Source organism: Schistocerca piceifrons, chromosome 4 (assembly GCF_021461385.2).
Source record: "Schistocerca piceifrons isolate TAMUIC-IGC-003096 chromosome 4, iqSchPice1.1, whole genome shotgun sequence".
NCBI lineage: Eukaryota > Metazoa > Arthropoda > Insecta > Orthoptera > Acrididae > Schistocerca > Schistocerca piceifrons.
The window spans coordinates 600,492,085-600,518,235 of NC_060141.1; the positions used below are offsets into that span (position 1 = coordinate 600,492,085).

Sequence of the window (26,151 nt, forward strand, 5' to 3'; positions counted from 1 at the left end):
GTCAATGGTTATCGTATGCGTTTAAATTGGATAACAGTTTATGAGAACATAGATTTGGTAATATGTAGACTTTTTATAGAGTAGGAGGTAAAGTGGGGCTAAAATTTCATGCAGAAATAAAATATGTTGTTGAGGATACAAGTTGCTACGAAACCTTGTTTTCCATGGCCAATTGTTAGGTCGTTGATGTTCTCAACGACCTAACAATTGCGGCATGGTAGCTGCTTGGTATGCATGTGTCACAGCAAATGAACCGTCTCCAACATTTAAACGTGAACGTCCCTAGAATGCAATTTCAAGACACGTTACTTTCGTGTGTCATTTCTACCAAAACACCTGTTCGGTACACGGGGTAGAAGTTGGTGGTAGCATAAGAGACAGAGGAAAACTTTTCTTATGTCTGTGACTTTTAACGCTGTTAACAAATACGTATGTACATGATTTTTATCTACATATATTACAATGTCCCCCCCCCCATGAACCATGGACCTTGCCGTTGGTGGGGAGGCTTGCGTACCTCAGCGATACAGATGGCTGTACCGTAGGTGCAACCACAACGGAGGGATATCTGTTGAGAGGCCAGACAAACGTGTGGTTCCTGAAGAGGGGCAGCAGCCTTTTCAGTAGTTGCAGGGGCAACAGTCTGGATGATTGACTGATCTGGCCTTGTAACATTAACCAAAACGGCTTTGCTGTGCTGGTACTGTGAACGGCTGAAAGCAAGGGGAAACTACAGCCGTTATTTTTCCCGAGGACATGCAGCTTTACTGTATGTTTAAATGATGATGGCGTCCTCTTGGGTAAAATATTCCGGAGGTAAAACAGTCCCCCATTCGGATCTCCGGGCGGGGACTACTCAAGAGGACGTCGTTACCAGGAGAAAGAAAACTGGCGTTCTACGGATCGGAGCATGGAATGTCAGATCCCTTAATCGGGCAGGTAGGTTAGAAAATTTGAAAAGGGAAATGGATAGGTTAAAGTTAGATATATTGGGAATTAGTGAAGTTCGGTGGCAGGAGGAACAAGACTTTTGGTCAGGTGATTATAGGGTTATAAATACAAAATCAAATAGGGGTAATGCAGCAGTAGGTTTAATAATGAATAAAAAAATAGGAATGAGGGTAAGCTAATACAAACAGCATAGTGAACGCATTATTGTGGCCAAGATAGACACAAAGCCCATGCCTACTACAGTAGTACAAGTTTATATGCCAACTAGCAATGCAGATGATGAAGAAATTGATGAAATGAATGACGAGATAAAAGAAATTATTCAGGTAGTGAAGGGAGACGAAAATTTAATAGTCATGGGTGACTGGAATTCGTCAGTAGGAAAAGGGAGATAAGGAAACATAGTAGGTGAATATGGATTGGGGGGAAGAAATGAAAGAGGAAGCCGCCTTGTAGAATTTTGCACAGAGCATAACTTAATCATAGCTAACACTTGGTTGAAGAATCATAAAAGAAGGTTGTATACCTGGAAGAATCCTGGAGATACTAAAAGGTATCAGATAGATTATATAATGGTAAGACAGAGATTTAGGAACCAGGTTTTAAATTGTGTAAGTAGGCTGTTTATGTTTTCTTATTGGCAACGTTACGTAGCGCTCAATATGAAAATCACTGGCTGTGCTGTGTGCAGTCTGTGGCTAGTTTGCATTGTTGTCTGCCATTGTAGTGTTAGGCAGCTGGCTGTGAACAGCGCGTAGCGTTGGGCAGTTGGAGGTGAGCCGCCAGCAGTGGTGGATGTGGGGAGAGAGATGGCGAAGATTTGTAATTTGTCATGAACTGCTATATTTATATATGATGATATCAAGGTAAATACATTGTTCGTTCTCTATTAATATCTTTCATTTGCTAACTATCCCTATCAGTAGTTAGTGCCTTCAGTAGTTTGAATCTTTCATTTAGCTGGCAGTAGTGGCGCTCCTGTATTGCAGTAGCTTGAGCAGCGAAGATTTTTGTGAGGTAAGTGATTTGTGAAAGGTATAGTTTAATGTTAGTCAGGGCCATTCTTTTGTAGGGGTTTTTGAAAGTCAGATTGCGTTGCGCTAACAAAATATTGTGTATCAGTTTAAGCACAGCCATATATAAATTGTTCAAAGGGAAGTTTCATATGGCGACCCTGCCAGGATTAAGACTTGCTAAAAAGCTTGTTGTTTTAGAAGTTGCTCCTGCAAAGCGGGAACGGGCTGTACCTGTTGGTGTGGACCTTCCAGAGCTGCCCAGTGAAGTTGCTTTTGAGAAAAAATCCTGCATTACTGAAGAGGATAAACTATCATCTTGACGAGATTTCCTGTTTGATGTCATATTTCTTTTAGGTGTTCGCTTCCTTTTTAGAACATCACTTAGACGTAGCTGTGATGGACTTGGTGACCTCACATCATCGCCCAAATTAGATGACTCATGCTGCTGGAATATGCGTCTGGCTTCAGGACTTTGATTCAGATTCTGACTGCTACTGCTGCTAAAAACCAGACTTGCTCCACTGCCCAGCTGGCTGTTCAAACTCCCACCGAGCTGCAAAATGCTGCCATTTGGACTGCTGCCAGTAGGGCTGCTGCTAACAGTTGGCTGGCTACTACTGCTACAGATGTGAGCAGACGAAGGGCCAGGCTGTGGTGCAAGAGAACAAATTGATTCCTGCTTCAGGGGCACTGAAGCACCTCCAACACTGTTCTGGCCTTTTGGAAGGTTAACTCCTAATGGCACATCAGGATCTGCCAACTGCTTGATTTGATACATCACACCTTCTCTCCTGAAGTGAACACCAAACACATCAGGAAGCTTTTGCATCAAAATTTCTGCCATTTGTAATGCTCCAACTACAATTCTGAGATCCTGAGAAGCCATCATTCCAGCAATATGGCTAGATACTACCTGGTTTTTTAGTACCTCCTTAAGAAGATCTGGAGAAGCATAATACACCATTCGTAGCAAGGCACGCAAACATTTACAACGAACGGCTGGTCCAGCTGACGAACTGTATACCTCATACAAAACACTGAATAAAGAACGGATGAATGAAGCAGCAAGTCCATGTTCTTCACGCAGACATGCAACACGTGCATCACGGGAACTGTTACTGCCATTCATTTGAGCACTGCTGATTCCACTATTTTCACTGAAGTTGCTTTCTGAATTTGAACTAACTGATGATCCACCACCAAAACAAGGAGGTAGCTGAATACTTGTTGTTGGGCTAACAATGTTTGCATGAGAACCTGTGGAATGCATATTGTCTGCTGGGTTTGAGCTACTGACAGACATCGAACTGCTTCCAGCCGTAACAGTCCCAGAGCTCATATCCACAGTAGCAGCTAGAGACACAGGATTCAGACGACGCTGGACTGGCCGCGTTGTCCCAGTGTCTTCATTTATCTGCTGCATTGAATGAAAGTCCACTGTATAGGTTCGACCTAGTGTCGATAAGCTGATTTCATCCTCCCCAGACTGATGAGCAGCCTCAATTATGCGAGAGTCTATGGTACTGTATGGGTGCCACAAGCCACGGTCATCCCTCCACTGCCATTGAACGGTATCATGAACATGGTTATTTGGCCTTTCCAAAAGAGCATCAACTGTGAATATTCCATCAGTAGGTAGACGTGGCATAAGCTCTCCGATAAGGCAAGTTATTTCATACAGCTCCTGTGGGCTGCGAGACACCAGTTCAATCTCCTCATTACTGCAGTCCCCTGATCCAGTTAGCAGGTAACATAATGTTTCTGCAATGTTCTGCTTGAGCAGAGTTAGTGCAAGATCTGGACAATTTGAGCACATCACTGACATCATGCGAAGAACAGTAATGAATGTCCCTGTGCTAATTACTGGTGGTGACAGAGCAAGCAGTTGCTGCAAATTTGTAAGCAGTTCTGGACTGGCTATCTCCTGTAGTTTACAAGGATCTGCTTGGAAACTGTCCACAAGCCGACTGAAAGCTAAGCACACACTCTCAACACTTTTCTTGTCTTGCTGTGTTAGACGATTTGCTAACAAGGCCATTGAATCTGCTACGAAATGGAATTCATCAGCGTGTAAATTTTGGCAACAGTTTGCCGTGATAGCTAAGGCTGCACGCTGTGCATTGATGCTGAAGAAGTCAAGGTACATCAAGCAGGCTGACACACCACGTGCTTGGAGGATTGCTTTGCTATGCCTGCGAGATAACATCTCCAGAGCTGTGAGGGACTGTTCTGCAACATCCATACACTGAATCACTTGCAGCTTTTCCAGAAAGACAGGTACAGCATCCACGACAACAGCAGAGGATCTCGGAAGGGCCCCCATCATGTATGTCAAGGCACGACAGGCATGATTCATCAGTTCGAAGTTATGTTCCATCCCAAGAAGTGTAATAAGTGCAGGTACAACTTGTTTCACCGGAAATCCAGCCAGCGTGTCCTCATTTCCCATAACCAACATCTGACACATCTCCATAACAGCCTGAAGCTGTTGTCCTTCATCACCTGTCGCTTGAACACCTTGAAGTAGCTGCTGTGCTTTGGAAGACGAGCTGGCACCCATACTACGATGCAGAAGGGTTTGCATTCGAGGTCCTAATGCACCAAATAAATGAGGTGGCAGTCCTCTCGCTTCCAAAAGTGCCTGCAAACGTCCTACTTCACTATCATCACTCTCACTGTCTGGAGCACTTGACGGCATTCCTGAAGGAATACCCGATGCTGATGGAACTGCAGAGGCAGCACTTGCAGGCTCTTCAACAGGAACTTGATTGCCCCCTGGAACACTGTTTGTTGGATGAGATTCTGATCCCGTTGTTTCCTGGGTACCAGAGGACATGGCAGCTCCTGAAGCAGTTGATGATGTTGCAGCCGTCGCTGTCGCCGCAGCGGCAGCAGCAGTGGCCCCAGGCAAGGAGGCTTTTCCAGCCCGGGACGAGCGGCGGCTGCTACTGGCACACGAACCCGTGGTTGCCTTGCTGCGAGAGGTCCGGCGTAACACGGGCCCCTCACCTGTGTTGGGGCTTCCACTACTTCTGTGTGCAATTTCTTTTACTAATGAGACTTTGTGAAAAAAAACCTGTGATTACCGTAATGAATGATCAGGACTGTCTTTATAAACTGTGAGAAAATTTTAGCTTTTGACCAAAATTGTATCAATAAGTGTGTGCATTTGATTTCTTTGTTATTGTAATTATGAAAAATTTTATCAAATCATTATTGGCCACTGCCCAAAAAAAATTTTGTAAAATTTTTTGTGAGGAGCATGGGGGCTATGTAAGTAGGCTGTTTATGTTTTCTTATTGGCAACGTTACGTAGCGCTCAATATGAAAATCACTGGCTGTGCTGTGTGCAGTCTGTGGCTAGTTTGCATTGTTGTCTGCCATTGTAGTGTTAGGCAGCTGGCTGTGAACAGCGCGTAGCGTTGGGCAGTTGGAGGTGAGCCACCAGCAGTGGTGGATGTGGGGAGAGAGATGGCGAAGATTTGTAATTTGTCATGAACTGCTATATTTATATATGATGATATCAAGGTAAATACATTGTTCGTTCTCTATTAATATCTTTCATTTGCTAACTATCCCTATCAGTAGTTGGTGCCTTCAGTAGTTTGAATCTTTCATTTAGCTGGCAGTAGTGGCGCTCCTGTATTGCAGTAGCTTGAGCAGCGAAGATTTTTGTGAGGTAAGTGATTTGTGAAAGGTATAGTTTAATGTTAGTCAGGGCCATTTTTTTGTAGGGATTTTTGAAAGTCAGATTGCGTTGCGCTAACAAAATATTGTGTATCAGTTTAAGCACAGCCATATATAAATTGTTCAAAGGGAAGTTTCAATTGTAAGACATTTCCAGCGGCAGATGTGGATTCTGACCACAATCTATTGGTTATGAACTGCAGACTGAAACTGAAGAAACTGCAAAAAGCTGGGAATTTAAGGAGATGGGATCTGGATAAACTGAAAGAACCAGAGGTTGTAGAGAGTATGAGGGAGAGCATAAGGGAACAATTGACAGGAATGGGGGAAAGAAATACAGTAGAATGGGTAGCTCTGAGGGATGAAGTAGTGAAGGCAGCAGACGATCAAGTAGGTAAAAAGACGAGGGCTAATAGAAATCCTAGGGTAACAGAAGAAATATTCAATTTAATTGATGAAAGGAGAAAATATAAAAATGCAGTAAATGAAGCAGGCAAAAAGGAATACAAACGTCTAAAAAATGAGATCGACAGGAAGTGCAAAATGGCTAAGCAGGGATGGCTAGAGGACAAATGTATGGATGTAGAGGCTTGTCTCACTAGGGGTAAGATAGATACTGCATACAGGAAAATTAAAAGAGACCTTTGGAGAGAAGATACCACTTGTACGAATATCAAGAGCTCAGAAGGCAACCCAGTTCTAAGCAAAGAAGGGAAGGCAGAAAGGTGGAAGGAGTATATGGAGGGTTGATACAAGGGCGATGTACTTGAGGACAATATTATGGAAATGTAAGAGGATGTAGATGAAGACGAAATGGGAGATAAGTTGCTGCGTGAAGAATTTGACAGAGCACTGAAAGACCTGAGTCGAAACAAGACCCCGGGAATAGACAACATTCCATTAGAACAACTGATGGCCTTGGGAGAGCCAGTCATGACAAAACTCTACCATCTGGTGAGCAAGATGTATGAGACAGGCGAAATACCCTCAGACTTCAAGAAGAATATAATAATTCCAATCCCAAAGAAAGCAGTTGTTGACAGACGTGAAAATTACCGAACTATCAGTTTAATAAGTCACAGCTGCAAAATACTAATGCGAATTCTTTACAGACGAATGGAAAAACTGGTAGAAGCGGACCTCGAGGAAGATCAGTTTGGATTCCGTAGAAATGTTGGAACACGTGAGGCAATACTAACCTTACGACTTATCTTAGAAGAAAGATTAAGTAAAGGCAAACCTACGTTTCTATCATTTGTAGACATAGAGAAAGCCTTTGACAATGTTAACTGGAATACTCTCTTTCAAATTCTGAAGGTGGCAGGGGTAAAATACAGGGTGCGAAAGGCTATTTACAATTTGTACAGAAACCAGATGGCAGTTATAAGAGTCGAGGGGCATGAAAGGGAAGCAGTGGTTGGGAAAGGAGTGAGACAGGGTTGTAGCCTGTCCCCGATGTTATTCAATCTGTATATTGAGCAAGCAGTAAAGGAAACAAAAGAAAAATTCGGAGTAGGTATTAAAATTCATGGAGAAGAAGTAAAAACTTTGAGGTTCGCCGATGACATTGTAATTCTGTCAGAGACAGCAAAGGACTTGGAAGAGCAGTTGAATGGAATGGACAGTGTCTTGAAAGGAGGATATAAGATGAACATCAACAAAAGCAAAACAAGGATAATGGAATGTAGTCAAATTAAATCGGGTGATGCTGAGGGAATTAGATTAGGAAATGAGACACTTAAAGTAGTAAAGGAATTTTGCTATTTAGTGAGTAAAATAACTGATGATGGTCGAAGTAGAGAGGATATAAAATGTAGACTGGCAATGGCAAGGAAATCGTTTCTGAAGAAGAGAAATTTGTTAACATCGAGGATCGATTTAAGTGTCAGGGAGTCGTTTCTGAAAATATTTGTACGGAGTGTAGCCATGTATGGAAGTGAAACATGGACGATAACTAGTTTGGACAAGAAGAGAATAGAAGCTTTCGAAATGTGGTGCTACAGAAGAATGCTGAAGATAAGGTGGGTAGATCACGTAACTAATGAGGAGGTATTGAATAGGATTGGGGAGAAGAGAAGTTTGTGGTACAACTTGACTAGAAGATGGGATCGGTTGGTAGGACATGTTTTGAGGCATCAAGGGATCACAAATTTAGCATTGGAGGGCAGCGTGGAGGGTAAAAATCGTAGAGGGAGACCAAGAGATGAATACACTAAGCAGATTCAGAAGGATGTAGGTTGCAGTAGGTACTGGGAGATGAAGAAGCTTGCACAGGATAGAGTAGCATGGAGAGCTGCATCAAACCAGTCTCAGGACTGAAGACCACAAGAACAACATATTACAATGTATCATGCGAACTACATACGTTTCGTGGACTCCTTGTACAACTAACATTAAAAACCGGCAATCCAGTTTTCGATATTAGCGTATTACTATTATGATAGTGTGATTGTCAGCATTTCTAGGTAAGTATTCCGAAAGGAATGTAACGGTAAATGCGGTAGTGCAGCCGTTGCAAATCATACGCTCATACAGAAACTACTTCCGCACTGAAAGATTAGTGGTTGTACACAAGTAATGATCCGAGTTGTTACAGATCAACAGATCGTACTGACTTCCCAAGCATATGCATGGGACAGACGTTTCCATTACACGAGAGTCAGCAACCGATCTCTTGCTAGTTCATATGTCTAGTGAACTAAGCACACACTATCACGTATAGTTATATCTTTCTGAGTCTCAAGAATCTATTTCATGTTGCACTAGTGAAGTTGACTCTTGTCGCAAAATAAACAATAGCTAGATACGTCTTTACCAGGGCTTGCCAGGAAAACGGCTGTAAACAACTGTCAAAGTTCAAATTTTGGTTGAATTGTGGAGATACAAGTCCACAGTTGATTTTCAAGATGATGCAAAGCGAGATAACTTGTTTAGTTTTTTTGGTATTATGAAATTTTATTGTCTTTTAGGGGAGTATCATTCACAACAGCATTTAGTACTTTGGTCATGTTAGACATGTCAGACGAAACAATTTTAGGCAGGTTGTTTAAGGATAGCTATGAAATGTCAACATATTGAAATTTGTAGAATTGAATTTTATGAGATAAACGTGCAAACACTACAAGCTAAAAGTTCATTTACTATTTATCTCACTGTGAAAAGATTTTATGTTACATATGACGTTCATATATGGGTTAGATATTTCGTATTTAAAAGTCAAGGCTGAATAAATACTGAAAAGATGTAAGCTTCAATTCATACGTTCTTATTTTTCGTTTAATAACTTTGTTTCTTTAATTGTAAGCAGTATTTTGGTGACTTTTTGTTTCTCTCCTCTATGTGGATTGACAAAATTGTTATCAGAGTTTTATGTTTGCATTCTTCTCTTCCGTTTCACATTTCGGTCTGTGGATTATTGTTTCGCAAAAAATAGCTATCAGGGGAAGTTCGTAAGTCACATACGCTTTTTCTAAGAGGTCACTGACGAGTTATTGCTGTTGTTTGCACGTGGTTGTCACCAAGAATCGGAGGACAGCGCAAACATTTATTGTCTCATTAAGTCCCTGTTGCATACGATAAAGTGTTGGGATCTGATGTTACAGGAAGATTTTTATAGTAGTATTTGTAAAGAAGTTTATTGGGGTTTGTTGTCCAACCAACAGAAACACGGCATAGTTCATGACTGTCCCATCTGTAACGAGATTACAGTAACCTGTTTTGCGTTCTCCTCAGAGAGAGAGAGAGAGAGAGAGAGAGAGAGAGGGGGGGGGGGGCGAGGGATCTAGGGTGGTAGGGAGGGAGAGAGGGAGAGAGAGTGATGGTAAAGTGAGAGGTCGAACCGACAGAGGAAATCAAAGCAACCGACTCATAGCATAGTATGGCTCCCTCATCTGGGTGCTAGTTACAGGATGCTGTGAAGCTCTCGTTATCTCGATTGTTATTGGTAAACAATTCACCCAATTAGCGAGAACAAGTGCACAGTCTGTCGCATCCGTCGTCCACATCCACGACCTACCACACTGAGGCGCAGTTCTTGATATTCTATGGGAATCGTTCGTCCTGGTCTCGTTCCGGTTGATGAGAGCCCTTACCCATTTATCTTTTTTCAGTCATTTGCTCACGGAAGCCCAATGTTTCAGTTATCGGAATGGTTCCCTATCATCGTGTCCCTTCCCAGTCGTTGGCGGCCGATAATGACGGGACTTCAGTCAATTTCGCGTGACAGGTAATATTTTCCCGTCAGCAGGACACAAGTGTCTCCAACGGAGGGGAGGGTAATTAAATGCAACGCTTAAAACACGGAGAACATGCCACCTATATTCGCGGCACTTAATTAAAACTCACGAAGTAGTAGAGTGGGTTTTCGCGTGGCTTCTGAAAACGCGAACAGCCTGACGGTGGGTTGGGGACTACCGGCAATTTGCAGTATTTTTAAGCACGCTTGTTATATGCATCATAGATCTCAGTTAACGCAGAACGTAGTATGAAGCGTGATCATGTTCCAGTTTTGTTTAACAGACATGCACGAGTACTGGGATATCCCTTGCGTAATGCATTCACATAATAGCTTGCTTTAATGCGAAGGAAAACCTGGAGAATAATAAGCGATGATTAAAAGGAAGGTGGGACGATAACGGTTTGAAGTCCTTCAGATGACGAGATCGTGATTGGCAGACATTGTATAAGGAAGGGTAGAAGAAAAAATTCGGTTGTGTCGTCTTTAAAGGAAGCATTCAGAAAATTTCATTAAGCGGTCCTGTGAAACAATGGGAAACTTACACTGGATGATTTAACCATTAGAATCGGTCCCTTTCTGACACTGTCTCAATCTCATTTCGCTGCGGGTGATGATTAAATGAATGTTGTTCAATGTAGTTGTCAACGCTTGTTTCGTGAAATGGATGTATAATAATAATGGGAGATTACAACAGTCTAACAGAGAAGAGATATGAAGGGAGGTTGAACTACTGTAAATGAATGGATGTGAAGATGTCTAAATGCCAAGAAGTTCCAGTTAGTAAATGGAAATACATTTCCCATGAACACACATCAAAAAACGTTTTGCATCACCTCGACTCACAGAGGTCGAGAACCTGTACAGATAATTGGAATAGAGATCAACATAAACATCATTTCCACCCTTTGTATTGCTCATGCAACCACACACTGCATGTTTTATCACCATACAGCGAGACCTTTAGAGGTGGTGGTCCAGATTGCTGTATACACCGGCACCTCTAATACCCAGAAGCAAATCTTCTTGCATTGATGCATGCCTGTATTCGTCATGGTATACTGTCCACAAGTTCATTGATAATAACCTACAGACTGAAACAAAACTTCAGTTTGAGAAAGAAACATAATTCTAGCTTATTACATCAGCATAAACAGCTGTTGGTTAAGGATTTTCAACAATCAGTTGAAATCTCAACTCTACCCAATTTTACCTCAGTCAATGTGAAATGTCAGCTATCTTTATTGCATCAAAATATTAGAGGACTTATAACACTGCAACAGCGTATTTACGTAGCTTATACTATGAAGTACCAAGTTTGGTTTATTACGTAGTATGTCCCCAACAGAACAAATAGACCTGTCACGGAAAAGCCACGTATAACACTCCTGTCTGCTACTACTACTGCACCATAACCTCAATGCTAGAAACAGGTTGCGACATAAAACTATTTTGTAAAAGCAATTATGGTACAAAGCAGCAGAGCAGTGTTACCCTCTGGGAGGAATTTTGTTAAGTTGACCGTGTTGTACCTAACAGAGGTGGCTTATCGGAAATGAAAGTCAGATTTACGTAAATGTTTGAACAGTAATAAATAAAATTTTGCCTATCTGCACTGTTTAACGTATAAAGAAAACGGTCGCCAGCCTAATTAGGAAAAAGAATGATTAACGTTCTCGTTTATGAAAGTAGGTATAAGTAACTATAATGGACAAACACAACCTAGACTTAGCCACACGCGAGTGCAATGAACTCTGACACACATATGTTTTAAGATTGAAGCTGACAACTGGAGCAGCACAAGCTATTTGCAAAAATTATAAGAGATACCGAAACACCCTATTACTTTCAGGCTTACATAAAGTGAATGATCTTTATAACATTACTATTAACATGCACTTCTAACACACAAGATACACAAACACTTAGCAAACTTGAATATATAATGTTCCACAACTGCATCTTTCTCACTTTTACTACAGCGAAACACAATACTGACCAAATTGCAAGAACTGACTCACCTTTAAGAATTTTACTACAGACAATAATGTGATCATTTGCCTTATAAGCCTCAGTCTTAATAACTTTTAATATTGAAGTTAGCAACAGCACTTTAAATAGCAGTTTTAATAGGAAAATTATTTTGAGCAAATAACATTTACTTTAACTCACTCTATTGCTACATTAACTTTAACTTTCCTTTTACTAAGTTCAAGAGGCATTAATTAGCAAAATACTGCGCTTTAATTTCTTTTAGTAAGGACACTCGGATATCACTTTAGCTCAAATGGAGAGGAACCTGAGAGGTGTTATGATGAGGAGAAAAATCAAGGTAGGTACATAATTTCAGATACAAATTACCTTATATTTCATCACATTAGCACGTCCATTAAGCTGATCCTTCACTGTACATCATTATAGTATTACGTTGCAATGATTGCGCAATGTGGTGGCAACTGCATGTTGGTAGGTGGAATTTTAGGCAGAATTGCTGGACTCTGTCATTTCTTGGTGGCGATGATAGATACAAACTCCAGAATAGTTCCAGCTATTTATCCATCCATCCGAGGCCTTGGGAAGAAGCAGGAAAAGCCTCTCTCTGAATCAGCACAATGTGCACCTTTATAATGGCAGTGCACGGATTCGTAGCTCGTCTCCGACTGCTGGCTCGTCTCCGACTGACTATCAGTTCCACCTTTTCCACCTAGGCCAACCACAGTTTGCGCGCACCACACAGTTCCGTTCCCGAGGGGAACTACTACACCATTTACATACAAACTAACTAAGAACCCTAAGTGAGGATCAGCAATTTACATAACAGCAACCAAATGCATTAAATAAAACAAAACATTTACACATATTGACATCTCTACAAAAAATTACAATTATATACAGTAAGTTTTGTTCCCTCCAAATGGGTCAAAGCCTTTAAACGAGAGATATGCTACACAGCATACAATCAAATCATGACATCAAAGTTTTAACAAAGAAAGGAGTATACAGTTTTGTGTTACCTATTCAAACAAACACATTTACAGAAGCACAGCAATGTAACATTAAATGAAACAAAAGCAAAATAAATCAGCACAGCATTAGAGCTATGGTGTTACAGTCTGAGAAATAAAATTAATGAATTAATTATCTGCATGGATGAATTAGAGTCCTCAGGCCCAGCTGACATAATCTGCCTCTCTGAACATCTCATTTTTGTAGAGCAGAAATGGAGAAAGGAGGAGTTGCCACATTCATCAGGAACTGTCATAAATTTAAGAACATAGACATTAATAAATTTTACCTAGAATAGATATGGAAGTACATGCAACAGAAGTAGAATTTCACAAAAAACCGTCATAATATTAAGTGTATGTCGAGCACTTGCAGGTAACTTTAATCTGTTCATAAACCACCTTAAAGCTGTACTGGCCCATTTAACAACCAAAAGCATAGAAATAGTGGTTGGTGACTTCAGTGTAGATTTCCTTAAATAACATCACAATAATAACTTATTTGAGTTAGTATCACTGTCATTCAACTTAATTCCCACTGTAAAGTTCCCCACTAGGATAGCCAATTGCTCACAAATATCCATTGATAATATCTTTATAGAAAAGTCCAATGAACAAATTTATATTACAAATCCAATAGTCAATAGCATCTCAGACCATGACATGCAGTTCCTTCTGTTAAATGTTAATACTGAAGAGGATATAAAATCTGTTAAATCTGAGCTCAAAAAGGTAATCAATAACTCAAAAATTGATTATTTTAGGACACTCCTCAGAGACATTCACTAGAGTGATGTTCACAGTGCTCACAGCATGAATGAAAAATATAACACTTTTGCTAAGAAAGTGCTTACCTTATTTGAACACTGTTTTCCCCCAAAACTAACCAAGATTAGAGCAAAGTCTATAAAGAAGCCATGGATTACTCAAGGAATAGAGGCATCTTGAAAAACAAAAAGAAAACCATATCTGTCAATCCGTAACAGTTCTGATAGTGATGCTATAGCACATTACAATAAATACTGCAAAATATTAAAGACTGTAATATGGACATCAAAGCAAATATATTATAAGGAGAAGATAGTCACATCAGATAAGAAAACAAAGACAATATGGGATATAGTGAAGGAGGAGGCAGGTAGAACCAGACATGAAGGGGGACAAATAGCATTAAGAGTAAATGATACATTGTTGACAGATGTGGATAAGGTTGCAGAACTTTTAATAAACATTTCATGACTGTTACAGAAAAGATGGGGTTGTCAGGTTGTGTAGATGCCGCTATGGAATACCTCAGATCAGACATTTCAAGTAACTTGCATAATATGAATTTGACCCTCACTATCTCAACAGAAGTAATGTCCATCATAAAATCTTTACAATCAAAAATATCTAGTGGGTGTGATGAAATATCAACAAAGTTCATTAAACAATGTGATTCTGAATAAAGGAACATATTAAGATATCTGTGTAACCAGTCGTTTATCACTGGAATATTTCCAGAATGGTTGAAATATGTTGAAGTTAAGCCACTGTTTGAGAACAGAGATAAGGAAATGGCATCAAATTTCTGTCCAACTTCACTTTTGCCAGCATTCTCAAAAATTGTAGGAAAGGTAACGTACAATAGGCTTTATAACCATCTTAGCACAATTAACATACTGTCAAAGTCGCACTTCCAATTTCTAAAGGGTTCTGTTATTAAGAAGGCTATCTGCACTTACAGTGAAAATGTACTTAATTCATTAGACAAAAAATTACAGGCAACTGGTATATTTTGTGGTCTGTCAAAGGCATTTGATGGTGTAAACCAGAATATCCTTATAAGTAAATTAGAATATTATGGTGTAACAGAAATGCTCCAAAATGGTTCAAATCTTATATCTCTGGCAGGAAACAAAGGGTGTTATTAAGAAAGAGACATGTATAAAGCTATCAGGCATCATGTAACTGGGGAAAGATTACAAGTGGGGTGTCACAAGGTTCCACCTTAGGGCCCTTACTTTTTCTTGTGTGTATCAATGACCTTTCATCACTAACGTTACCAGATGCCAAGTTTGTTTTGTTTGCTGATGATACAAACATTGCAATAAATAGCAAATCAAGTGTAATCTTTGAAAGATCGGCTAATAACATATTTGTGGACGTTAATCACTGGTTCCTAGCCAATTCTTTGTCACTAAACTTTGCAAAAACACACTACATGCAGTTCAGAACTTGTAAGGGGTGTCCCACAAGTATTCTAACATACGATGACAAGCAGATGGAACAAGTTGACAGTGTTAAATTCTTGGGATTACAGCTTGATAATAAATTAAACTGGTTGGTGCACACCACAGAAGTGCCGAAGCACCTTAACAAATCTCTATTTGGAATGCGAATTGTGTCAGACATAGGGGATATAAAAATGAAAAAGCTGGCATACTATGGTTATTTTCATTCCATAATATCATATAGGATTATGTTTTGGGGTAATTCATCAAGCCAAGCTAAAGTTTTCTGGGCACAAAAACGTGCAATAAGAGTTATATATGGTGTGAACTCAAGAACATCCTGCAGAAACCTGTTTAGAGAACTAGGGATACTAAGTTCTTCTTCCCAATATATTTATTCCTTGATGAAATTTGTCATTAAACATTCTCGCATATCACTTTTTCAAACCAACAGCTCAATTCATGGAATCAATATTAGAAATTAGAACAATCTTCACAAGGATTTAAAGTCACTTACTTTTGTACAAAAAGGTCTGCATTATTCAGGAACACACATTTTCAGTAACTTGCTAGCAGGCATAAAAAGCTTAACGACCAATGAAATTCAGTTTAAGAGAAGCCTAAATGATTTATTGGTGGCCAATTCCTTCTACTCCATTAATGAATTTCTCAGTACAACCAGCTGATTTATGTGTGTGTGTGTGTGTGTGTGTGTGTGTGTGTGTGTGTGTGTAAGTACAATCTAACTTCTGCACCATTTCAGAGCATTAATGTGTTCACTGTAAATAAGTATTGCAGTACTCTACTAAGTGTTTATTTCCTTATAAATAAGAAACATTTTTTAAAATTTTAAATTCAGTGCATTTAATGCGATCTTAGTAAATGAGTGTTTGTAAAATGATTCTTTCATATAGTGTTCATTAAAAAAATGACTATCATTCCACTTGGGACCAGTGGAAGGTACATCAGGTTATTTGCTTCAGTTTTAAATACTAGTCATGTAAAATTGTTTTTCTGACATGTTCTACGTTCTGGAGGACCTCCTCACCACGGATCAATTGGAATGAAAGGAAATGTAGTCTAATATAATCTAGATCCCCCAGAGTGGTTGGTGGGTGACGTAGTCCATAAACAGCCCTCTGTCCCAGGCATGCTTGATAGGGTTCATGTCTGGAAAACACGATGGCCACTCTAGTCGAGCGATGTTGTCATTCTGAAGGAAGACATTCACAAGATGTGCACAATGGGGGCGCGAATTGTCCATCGAGACGAATGCCTCGCCAGTATGGTTGCACTATAGGTCGGACGCTGGCATGCATGTATCGTACAGCCATTACGTCGCCTTCCATTACAGCAAGTGGCGTACGTCGGCCCCAAATAATGCCACCCCAAAACAGCAGGGAACCTCCACCTTGCTGCACTCGTTCGACAGTGTGTCTAAGTCGTTCAACCTGACCGGGTTCCCACCAAACACGTCTCCGATGATTGTTTGGTTGAAGGCATAAGCGACACACATCGGTGAAGAGAACGTGATGTCAATCGTGAGCGGTCCATTCGGCATGTTGTCGGGCCCATCTATACTGCGCTGCATGGTGTCGTGGTTACAAAGATAGACTAGCCATGGACGCCTGGTTTGAACTTGCGCCTATTGCAGTCTATTGCGCACAGTTTGAGTCTGAACACGACGTTCTGTGGCTGCACGAAAAGCATTATTCAACATGGTGGTGTTGCTGTCAGGGTTCCTCCGAGCCATAATCAGTAGGTAGCGGCCATCCACTGCAATAGTAGCCCTTGGGTGGCCTGAGTGAGGCATGTCATCGACAGTTCCTGTCTCTCTGCGTCTCCTCCATGTCTGAACAACATCGCTTTGGTTCACTCCGAGACGCCTGGACAGTTTCCTTGTTGAGAGCCCTTCCTGGCGCAAAGCAACAATCGTCTGGCTCCCTCTGTCTAATAGACGGTACTCATGCTTCGTTGTTTACAACTTTGGGCAGGCTTAGTGACACCTCTGAACAGTCAAAGGGACTGTGTCTGGGATACAATATCCACAGTCAACGTCTATGTTTAGGTGTTCTGGAAAACGAGGTGATGCAACACTTTTTTTGATGTGTTTCTAATAAGAAAGTGGTCTGAACTTAGTGGATACAAGTGAACGGAGGAGTATTCTCTCTCACACATACAATAGCTAGGAAAAACGGCCGTATTGTACTGCCATGTACACAACCTGAATGGAGGAATATTTTACCTCGCCAGCACCATACCTAGTGGTCATGCTACCATACTGCAATTTCCGTTAAATTGTTTAGGGGGACTAAGTCGCGGTCTGGGAGTGAGAGATGAATGTACAGTGTAACAGTAGTCTTTTACAATATTAAACAACTTCTTTGCAAAACAGTATTGTAAAGAACAGATAAGCCGGGTGAGGTAGCACTGTTTTAAGCAACCTGACCGTTTACACGGGAGAGTGGAGGCTCCTATCTCCATCCAAGCATACTGATTTGGATTTTCCGTAGTTTCCCTAAATTACTTCAGGTCACGGCCGACAATGTGGTTCATCCTTCCCAAATTACACTCCTGGAAATTGAAATAAGAACACCGTGAATTCATTGTCCCAGGAAGGGGAAACTTTATTGACACATTCCTGGGGTCAGATACATCACATGATCACACTGACAGAATCACAGGCACATAGACACAGGCAACAGAGCATGCACAATGTCGGCACTAGTACAGTGTATATCCACCTTTCACAGCAATGCAGGCTGCTATTCTCCCATGGAGACGATCGTAGAGATGCTGGATGTAGTCCTGTGGAACGGCTTGCCATGCCATTTCCACCTGGCGCCTCAGTTGGACCATCGTTCATGCTGGACGTGCAGACCGCGTGAGACGACGCTTCATCCAGTCCCAAACATGCTCAATGGGGGACAGATCCGGAGATCTTGCTGGCCAGGGTAGTTGACTTACACCTTCTAGAGCACGTTGGGTGGCACGGGATACATGCGGACGTGCATTGTCCTGTTGGAACAGCAAGTTCCCTTGCCGGTCTAGGAATGGTAGAACGATGGGTTCGATGACGGTTTGGATGTACCATGCACTATTCAGTGTCCCCTCGACGATCACCAGTGGTGTACGGCCAGTGTAGCAGATCGCTCCCCACACCATGATGCCGGGTGTTGGCCCTGTGTGCCTCGGTCGTATGCAGTCCTGATTGTGGCGCTCACCTGCACGGCGCCAAACACGCATACGACCATCATTGGCACCAAGGCAGAAGCGACTCTCATCGCTGAAGACGACACGTCTCCATTCGTCCCTCCATTCACGCCTGTCGCGACACCACTGGAGGCGGGCTGCACGATGTTGGGGCGTGAGCGGAAGACGGCCTAACGGTGTGCGGGACCATAGCCCAGCTTCATGGAGACGGTTGCGAATGGTCCTCGCCGATACCCCAGGAGCAACAGTGTCCCTAATTTGCTAGGAAGTGGCGGTGCGGTCCCCTACGGCACTGCGTAGGATCCTACGGTCTTGGCGTGCATCCGTGCGTCGCTGCGGTCCGGTCCCAGGTCGACGGGCACGTGCACCTTCCGCCGACCACTGGCGACAACATCGATGTACTGTGGAGACCTCACGCCCCACGTGTTGAGCAATTCGGCGGTACGTCCACCCGGCCTCCCGCATGCCCACTATACGCCCTCGCTCAAAGTCCGTCAACTGCACAAACGGTTCACGTCCACGCTGTCGCGGCATGCTACCAGTGTTAAAGACTGCGATGGAGCTCCGTATGCCACGGCAAACTGGCTGACACTGACGGCGGCGGTGCACAAATGCTGCGCAGCTAGCGCCATTCGACGGCCAACACTGCGGTTCCTGGTGTGTCCGCTGTGCCGTGCGTGTGATCATTGCTTGTACAGCCCTCTCGCAGTGTCCGGAGCAAGTATGGTGGGTCTGACACACCGGTGTCAATGTGTTCTTTTTTCCATTTCCAGGAGTGTAGATCTGTATGCATGTAAATGGGTCTATATGTGAATTATGCTGTTGGTATTCTCAAATTGTAAAACCGTGACATGTGCAGTATTCATGTATAAGTGATCTACGGATAACATAAATTATTATTACTACTAAGAGTTTAGTCTGGAGGCTGATTGAAGATTTGAATCAGGAGAGATTTTTAGTGCAATGACAACCCTGCATTCCGATTCAGAAGACATTAGCATGAGAACAATATCAATATTATTCACATGGCTTCACAAAGACAATGTCCGAAATGGTGGTCCTTTCCTCCCAAACGCTGCAGCCACAGGTGCTGAAATGCAGATACTACCTAAGGAAGTAATGGACCGCGAACTGAGCTCATAGTTGCTTTGTCACCATAATTAGTCACCTGAGACGGGCTAGTGGCTATTTTCCTATGCAAAATAGAGTACGAAGTGCTGACCGAACTCTGTGTCTGGAGTGGAAGAAGCAACAACAATAGCATATTTATTGGTGGGCTCGTAATAAATTTCGTAGTGACAGATATTCAGAGACAGGACCCTCCTATGTAGAAACCGCGTGAATTTAATTTCGGATTGGATCGAGAGAAAGATGCTAAGATTTAAATCTATCTAAACATTCTTCAAACCATCATGCAGTGCACTGCAGTGGGTACTTAGCGTTTCTTACCGTTGCTGTCGTACCCTATGGGTGTGCTGTAATTAATATAATCTTCTCTTCACGATCTTCATCGAAGTGTAATGTATGGGGATGATGAATGTCTCACCATTCTTCACATACTGACCCTTCTCGAGAAATAATAGGCGAATACCTTCAGGGGTCTTCCTAGTCAAGTTCTGAGACATTTTCATGACGCTCTCCGTGGACCAAACATACACTGCGAATAGTTTGTGTGGATTCAGAATTCCCTATTGGTCCTATTAGATGTGTGTCTAAAACACAATTGAACAATATTCAAATATGGAAAGCACAAATGATTAGCAAGCAGACTCGTATGTAGCTTGACTGCATTTTTCCAGTATGTTGCCAGTGAAGACCAGTCTGCCACCAGCATTAGTTACAATAGTGTAAATGTGATGAATCCATTTCATACCACTAGGAATTGCTGTTGAATATGGGTATTTATATAAATCGACTTATTCTATTCGTCGCTCATTAGTCTTGTTGTCATTATATACCACTTTTCCGATTTTTATGAAGTGTACAGTTTTCCATTGCTGAACATTTAAAAGAAATTGGCAAACTTTCTACCGTTTTGAAATCTTGTCAAGATGTTAGCGGAGTTTCGTGCTGTTTTTTTCCAATAGTGTTTCAATATCGATAATTAGATTATCTAAGAAAGTGTGACGGTACTGTTAATATTGTCTGCCACGTCATTAATAAGCAATATGAAGAAAAAAACATTCATTCTGCCTAGAATCTTAATGCACAAATTGAGGAGGAGGAAAATCGGCAGATTATCGACCCAAACGGTCACAAATGAAGCAATCCCCCACTCACACTAAACCTCCAGAAATGTCTCAGTTTACCCGCTGAGTCCGTAGATGGTGGTATGAGGGGTGCACAGTATAACTGCACACACATTCCCAACCGATTTTTGCGATAATTAAGCCAGTCCGTCCTTGAACTCAGTTAGTGAGTCGCCTTGTAAGAATTCCGCCTACCTGTTATGTTTGGATGCTCTCGTAGTTTTGTGTCGCCTTGCAGAGCCCTAACAGTGCCGTCGGAGTATGAAAGATATTTCTAATAATTTTCAGACAAGATGCCACTATGGACATTTTTTTAAGAAACACCATAAAACGAACATGTTCACACTGATTATAAGCCAACTATTAACGGTATGAGAGCATGGTCTGCAGCATGAATAGATCGAAGGGCATCCTATCGATGACTGCTGACTGTGGTGCACACTCTGTGGCGTATGTGAAACAGTAGAACTGGAAATAAAGTAAAATGCGCTCTTATCTGCAAATGAGAGGTACCTTACACATCCTCTTCGGTAATTTCTGTTCGGAATTGTGATTTTTTCGTTCAGACAAAATTAGAATTTTGGAAACATTATAAACGCGGTATCTCAGTTCTTAGGAGCAGCCTTTAAATCATATGTCGTTTTATTTTATGGCAGATACTTGAAATATGCTTTTTGTCTTCAAATACAATTTCAGTAGTTCGACAAAAATATTTCAAATGAAAAGTCTACTGGTTTGTGAAATCTTATTATATTTATTTCTACTGAAACAGTTTTCCTAGCCCTGATTATTAATATTTGCATAATCTTATAGTTCTGACTACCATGCTCTCCTTAAGTTTATCTACCAAAATTCTTTCAAAATATCACTTTAAAGTATATCAACAAAACATATTACAGAAAACACTTTAAATATACTCACAAAGATAAATAAACATTAGCTTTTGAAATATTTATCTAACACGTAAAATTTGCTTCGTAAATATCGTAACAGTACAATTTCTTTAATTTTAACGGAAATGTAGAAAAATTATTAGCTCACGTTTTCAAGCAACTTGCTGGCTGTCCCACAGGAGTCCATTCTGCCATAATTTTCCTAAATACATAAGACATGAAAATATGCAACAGATTTCAGAAACCATCCGGGAATTTTTTCTTTTTACATTGCTATGGTGTTTCATTGAGCACTATTGAAATCTACAGTGCCCTTACCACTCGAGGTTTTCTTTAATACATAACTGCACTGTTTTTCGTCGGCCGAAACTGTTAGTCCAAGGCGAGGTGTTTGCATTGCTTGGTGATTGCAAGGATACAGAGTTTAAAAAAATAACTCGTAATTTACATACTCAAAAATAAGCGAATCCAAAATCTGTAGTTGTTCATTTTTTTTTAAGCTTTGAGGGAAGACAAGTCACTTATTTTCATATTCAAGGCTATACTTTAATGCTGTTATTGTACCGCAAATACCGTTTTCTGTGAGACGGCAGGAAATTATCAACATGAGCAGGTGTTGATTGAAGAACGTACATTGGTAATGCATGCACGATCTTTACGGTAGCGCTCCTTCAAATTGTATGCTCTGGAGTTGAGAAGAAGCAGGCGGCCACATGCAGCTGCTAGGGAGATGCACATCTTAAACAGTTTGGGCCGACTGCACCAACACCAATTAAAAGTTAACCGCGGTCAGGTCAGCATTCAACCCTGATTAACTCGATATTCGGCTCCACCAACCTCGATCAAAATTAATCGAGGGATTTCATCGCGATTAAAGTTAACCGAGCTCGAATTGTCGATTATCTCGAATTGATAGTGGTTAGCTTATTGTAAATACGTAACATGGCAGCGCGTTTTGACGTCTTAGATGGCATAGAAGACGAAGAAATGCTATGTCTTCAACATATAAATCGTTGCAACCGTGTTGGTGTACTTGTGGAAAGGGGAAATCCTTTCGAAGATTACGGTGTTTCAAAAGAAACGGTGTGGTGGTTATTGGATCAAATCCACGATAGGTTAGAATCTCCAACTTACCCAAACAATCCGGTCTCGCCCATGAACAGACTTCTGATGACATTAAGGGCGTACGCAACTGGAGCATTTAATATAGTAATTGGTGACAGTGCTAATATACACTCTACAAGGGCACAAAGAATTATAAGTGAAGTGTCGGGAACCATAGCAACAATGTCTCGTCAATATATAAAGTTTCCTTTTCGAAATTAAGTACGCTCTGTGATGGACGGCTTCAACACATTGGCTGGATTTCCTGGAGTGATTGGTACAGTGGATTGCACTTACATAAGGATTCAGTGACCTGGGTGACAGACTGCAAAATGTTTCCGCAATTGGGAATCATATTTCTCCTTTAACTGTCAAACAATCAGCGAATACAATTTAATAATACGGGACATTGTGGCTCGGTGGCCTGGCTCTGTCCACGATAGTAAAATACACTCCAGGAAATGGAAAAAAGAACACATTGACACCAGTGTGTCAGACCCACCATACTTGCTCCGGACACTGCGAGAGGGCTGTACAAGCAATGATCACACGCACGGCGCAGCGGACACACCAGGAACCGCGGTGTTGGCCGTCGAATGGCGCTAGCTGCGCAGCATTTGTGCACCGCCGCCGTCAGTGTCAGCCAGTTTGCCGTGGCATACGGAGCTCCATCGCAGTCTTTAACACTGGTAGCATGCCGCGACAGCGTGGACGTGAACCGTATGTGCAGTTGACGGACTTTGAGCGAGGGCGTATAGTGGGCATGCGGGAGGCCGGGTGGACGTACCGCCGAATTGCTCAACACGTGGGGCGTGAGGTCTCCACAGTACATCGATGTTGTCGCCAGTGGTCGGCGGAAGGTGCACGTGCCCGTCGACCTGGGACCGGACCGCAGCGACGCACGGATGCACGCCAAGACCGTAGGATCCTACGCAGTGCCGTAGGGGACCGCACCGCCACTTCCCAGCAAATTAGGAACACTGTTGCTCCTGGGGTATCGGCGAGGACCATTCGCAACCGTCTCCATGAAGCTGGGCTACGGTCCCGCACACCGTTAGGCCGTCTTCCGCTCACGCCCCAACATCGTGCAGCCCGCCTCCAGTGGTGTCGCGACAGGCGTGAATGGAGGGACGAATGGAGACGTGTCGTCTTCAGCGATGAGAGTCGCTTCTGCCTTGGTGCCAATGATGGTCGTATGCGTGTTTGGCGCCGTGCAGGTGAGCGCCACAATCAGGACTGCATACGACCGAGGCACACAGGGCCAACACCCAGCATCATGGTGTGGGGAGCGATCTCCTACACTGGCCGTACACCACTGGTGATCGTCGAGGGGACACTGAATAGTGCACGGTACATCCAAACCGTCATCGAACCCATCGTTCTACCATTCCTAGACCGGCAAGGGAACTTGCTGTTCCAACAGGACAATGCACGTCCGCATGTATCCCATGCCACCCAACGTGCTCTAGAAGGTGTAAGTCAACTACCCTGGCCAGCAAGATCTCCGGATCTGTCCCCCATTGAGCATGTTTGGGACTGGATGAAGCGTCGTCTCACGCGGTCTGCACGTCCAGCACGAACGCTGGTCCAACTGAGGCGCCAGGTGGAAATGGCATGGCAAGCCGTTCCACAGGACTACATCCAGCATCTCTACGATCGTCTCCATGGGAGAATAGCAGCCTGCATTGCTGCGAAGGGTGGATATACACTGTACTAGTGCCGACATTGTGCATGCTCTGTTGCCTGTGTCTATGTGCCTGTGGTTCTGTCAGTGTGATCATGTGATGTATCTGACCCCAGGAATGTGTCAATAAAGTTTCCCCTTCCTGGAACAATGAATTCACGGTGTTCTTATTTCAATTTCCAGGAGTGTATTTCGTAATTGTAGTCGAAGGCCCCACTTTGAAAATGGTGAATACCAGTCGGTCACTTACTAGGAGATAGTGACTATGCATGCAGACCTTACTTACTGACACCACTTTCAAATCCACAGAGTGCGTCAGATCACCGATATAATAGGTCTCACATTACAACAAGGAACACTGTGGTGAGACAATATGGTTTGTGGAAGAGGAGACTCCCCATTTTATCTATGGAAATGAGGAGTAATCCACGAAACACAATGGCAGTTATAGTGAGTACGGCTGTCTTGCATAATATTGCAAGGAACACAAGCAAGGAAGAGCCACCAGAAGATGTGGAAATTATGCGGCTGCTCAGGCTATTAAGTAGCAACAGGGGCCCCGATATCGACGATAATGAGCCAATGCCTCCCGGTCAACAAATGTATCATGATGACACATTACCAGGACGATCAATACGTCGCACTATAATTGATGAACATTTTCACTGAGGTAAGCTGTTACTTAATTGTAATTATTTTTATTTCAAATTATTATAGTGCACAAATAACAACATGTTTTTAAACATTTACATTACATTCGGTAGAATTCTTCCACTTCCAATATTTTAATTTTTCTTTTAGTACCAAAATTTTGAGATTTTTTTATTCTGATTTCCCTCATATGTTCTCTCTACGTCATTTCCAGCTGCTGCTGGAGTACTTCCACCCTCTTCTGCATAACACTGTCCAGAGCAGAGGAGGAACTTGGTTTAAGTCTCGATGGCATCCTTCTCCGATTGCATGTTTCTTGTGTTCCTGCACTTGAAGGTTTGGAGGAAGGGTTGTTGAATATTCTCTGCGACAACCTGTGCTGGGATCAGGCTTTCGCCAGCTTCAGCAGCAATTACAGTTTCATTACTAAATGGCTCTGAGCAGTATGGGACTTAACTTTTGAGGTCATCAGTTCCCTAGAACTTAGAACTACTTAAACCTAACTAACCCAAGGACATCACACACACCCATGCCCGAGGCAGGATTCGCACCTGCGACCGTAGCGGTCACAAGGTTCCAGACTGTAGCGCCTGGAACCGCTCGGCCACACCGGCCGGCAGTTCCATTACTGTTTGTGGTACTGCTGCCGTCGCCAACTGCTGCATCATCAACTATATCTACATTTATATCCATTTTTACACTGTACTGTGCATACGAATCAAAGGTATTTACCAGTGGCTTCAGTGATGAGCCAACTATTTCCAGTAGTTTTGTGTCTTGTGGATTCTTTTTAGGTAGTGGTAATGCCTTCACTCCTCCTGTTTTATAGACTTGAACCTTCTCTTCAGCCAAATCCTTCCGCAATCTCCACTTCAAATTCTTGTAACATGTTTTAAGCTTTTCAGACTTTCTTTTCGTTACACCTGAAATTGATATATTTTGTAGTAGCCGATATCATTTTTGTTGTGTGTCTTGAACTGTTATTCAATGTTAATCTAAGCACCATGAAAAATAGTGTTTTAATTTACATTAGTAACAGATATTTATTGATTTATGATTCAAATAAAATTAAATTTTACCTGGAGTTGAATTAAATTGTGTTGCTGTATTTTCCCATTCATCCAGTTTTTCCCTAACTGTGCAACCATCAGTTTTTTTACACTCTAATATACTTGAATCGGAGGCAACCAAGTTCAAAAGTACGTCTACTTCGAATTTGGAAAAATTCGGCGTCCTTTTCTTGTTCACCAT

General features: G+C 42.0%; 1 protein-coding gene across 1 annotated transcript; it reads right to left on the minus strand.

Moving 5' to 3' along the window:
* Positions 1-2,112: 2,112 nt before the first annotated feature.
* Positions 2,113-26,151, minus strand: LOC124796044 (E3 ubiquitin-protein ligase TRIP12-like). Its single transcript, XM_047260129.1, has 4 exons — positions 25,980-26,151; positions 25,530-25,823; positions 22,596-22,698; positions 2,113-4,999 (listed from the first exon to the last, which is right to left on the minus strand). The coding sequence occupies exons 1-4, from the start codon at positions 26,149-26,151 to the stop codon at positions 2,113-2,115; spliced, it is 3,456 nt and encodes a 1,151-aa protein (XP_047116085.1).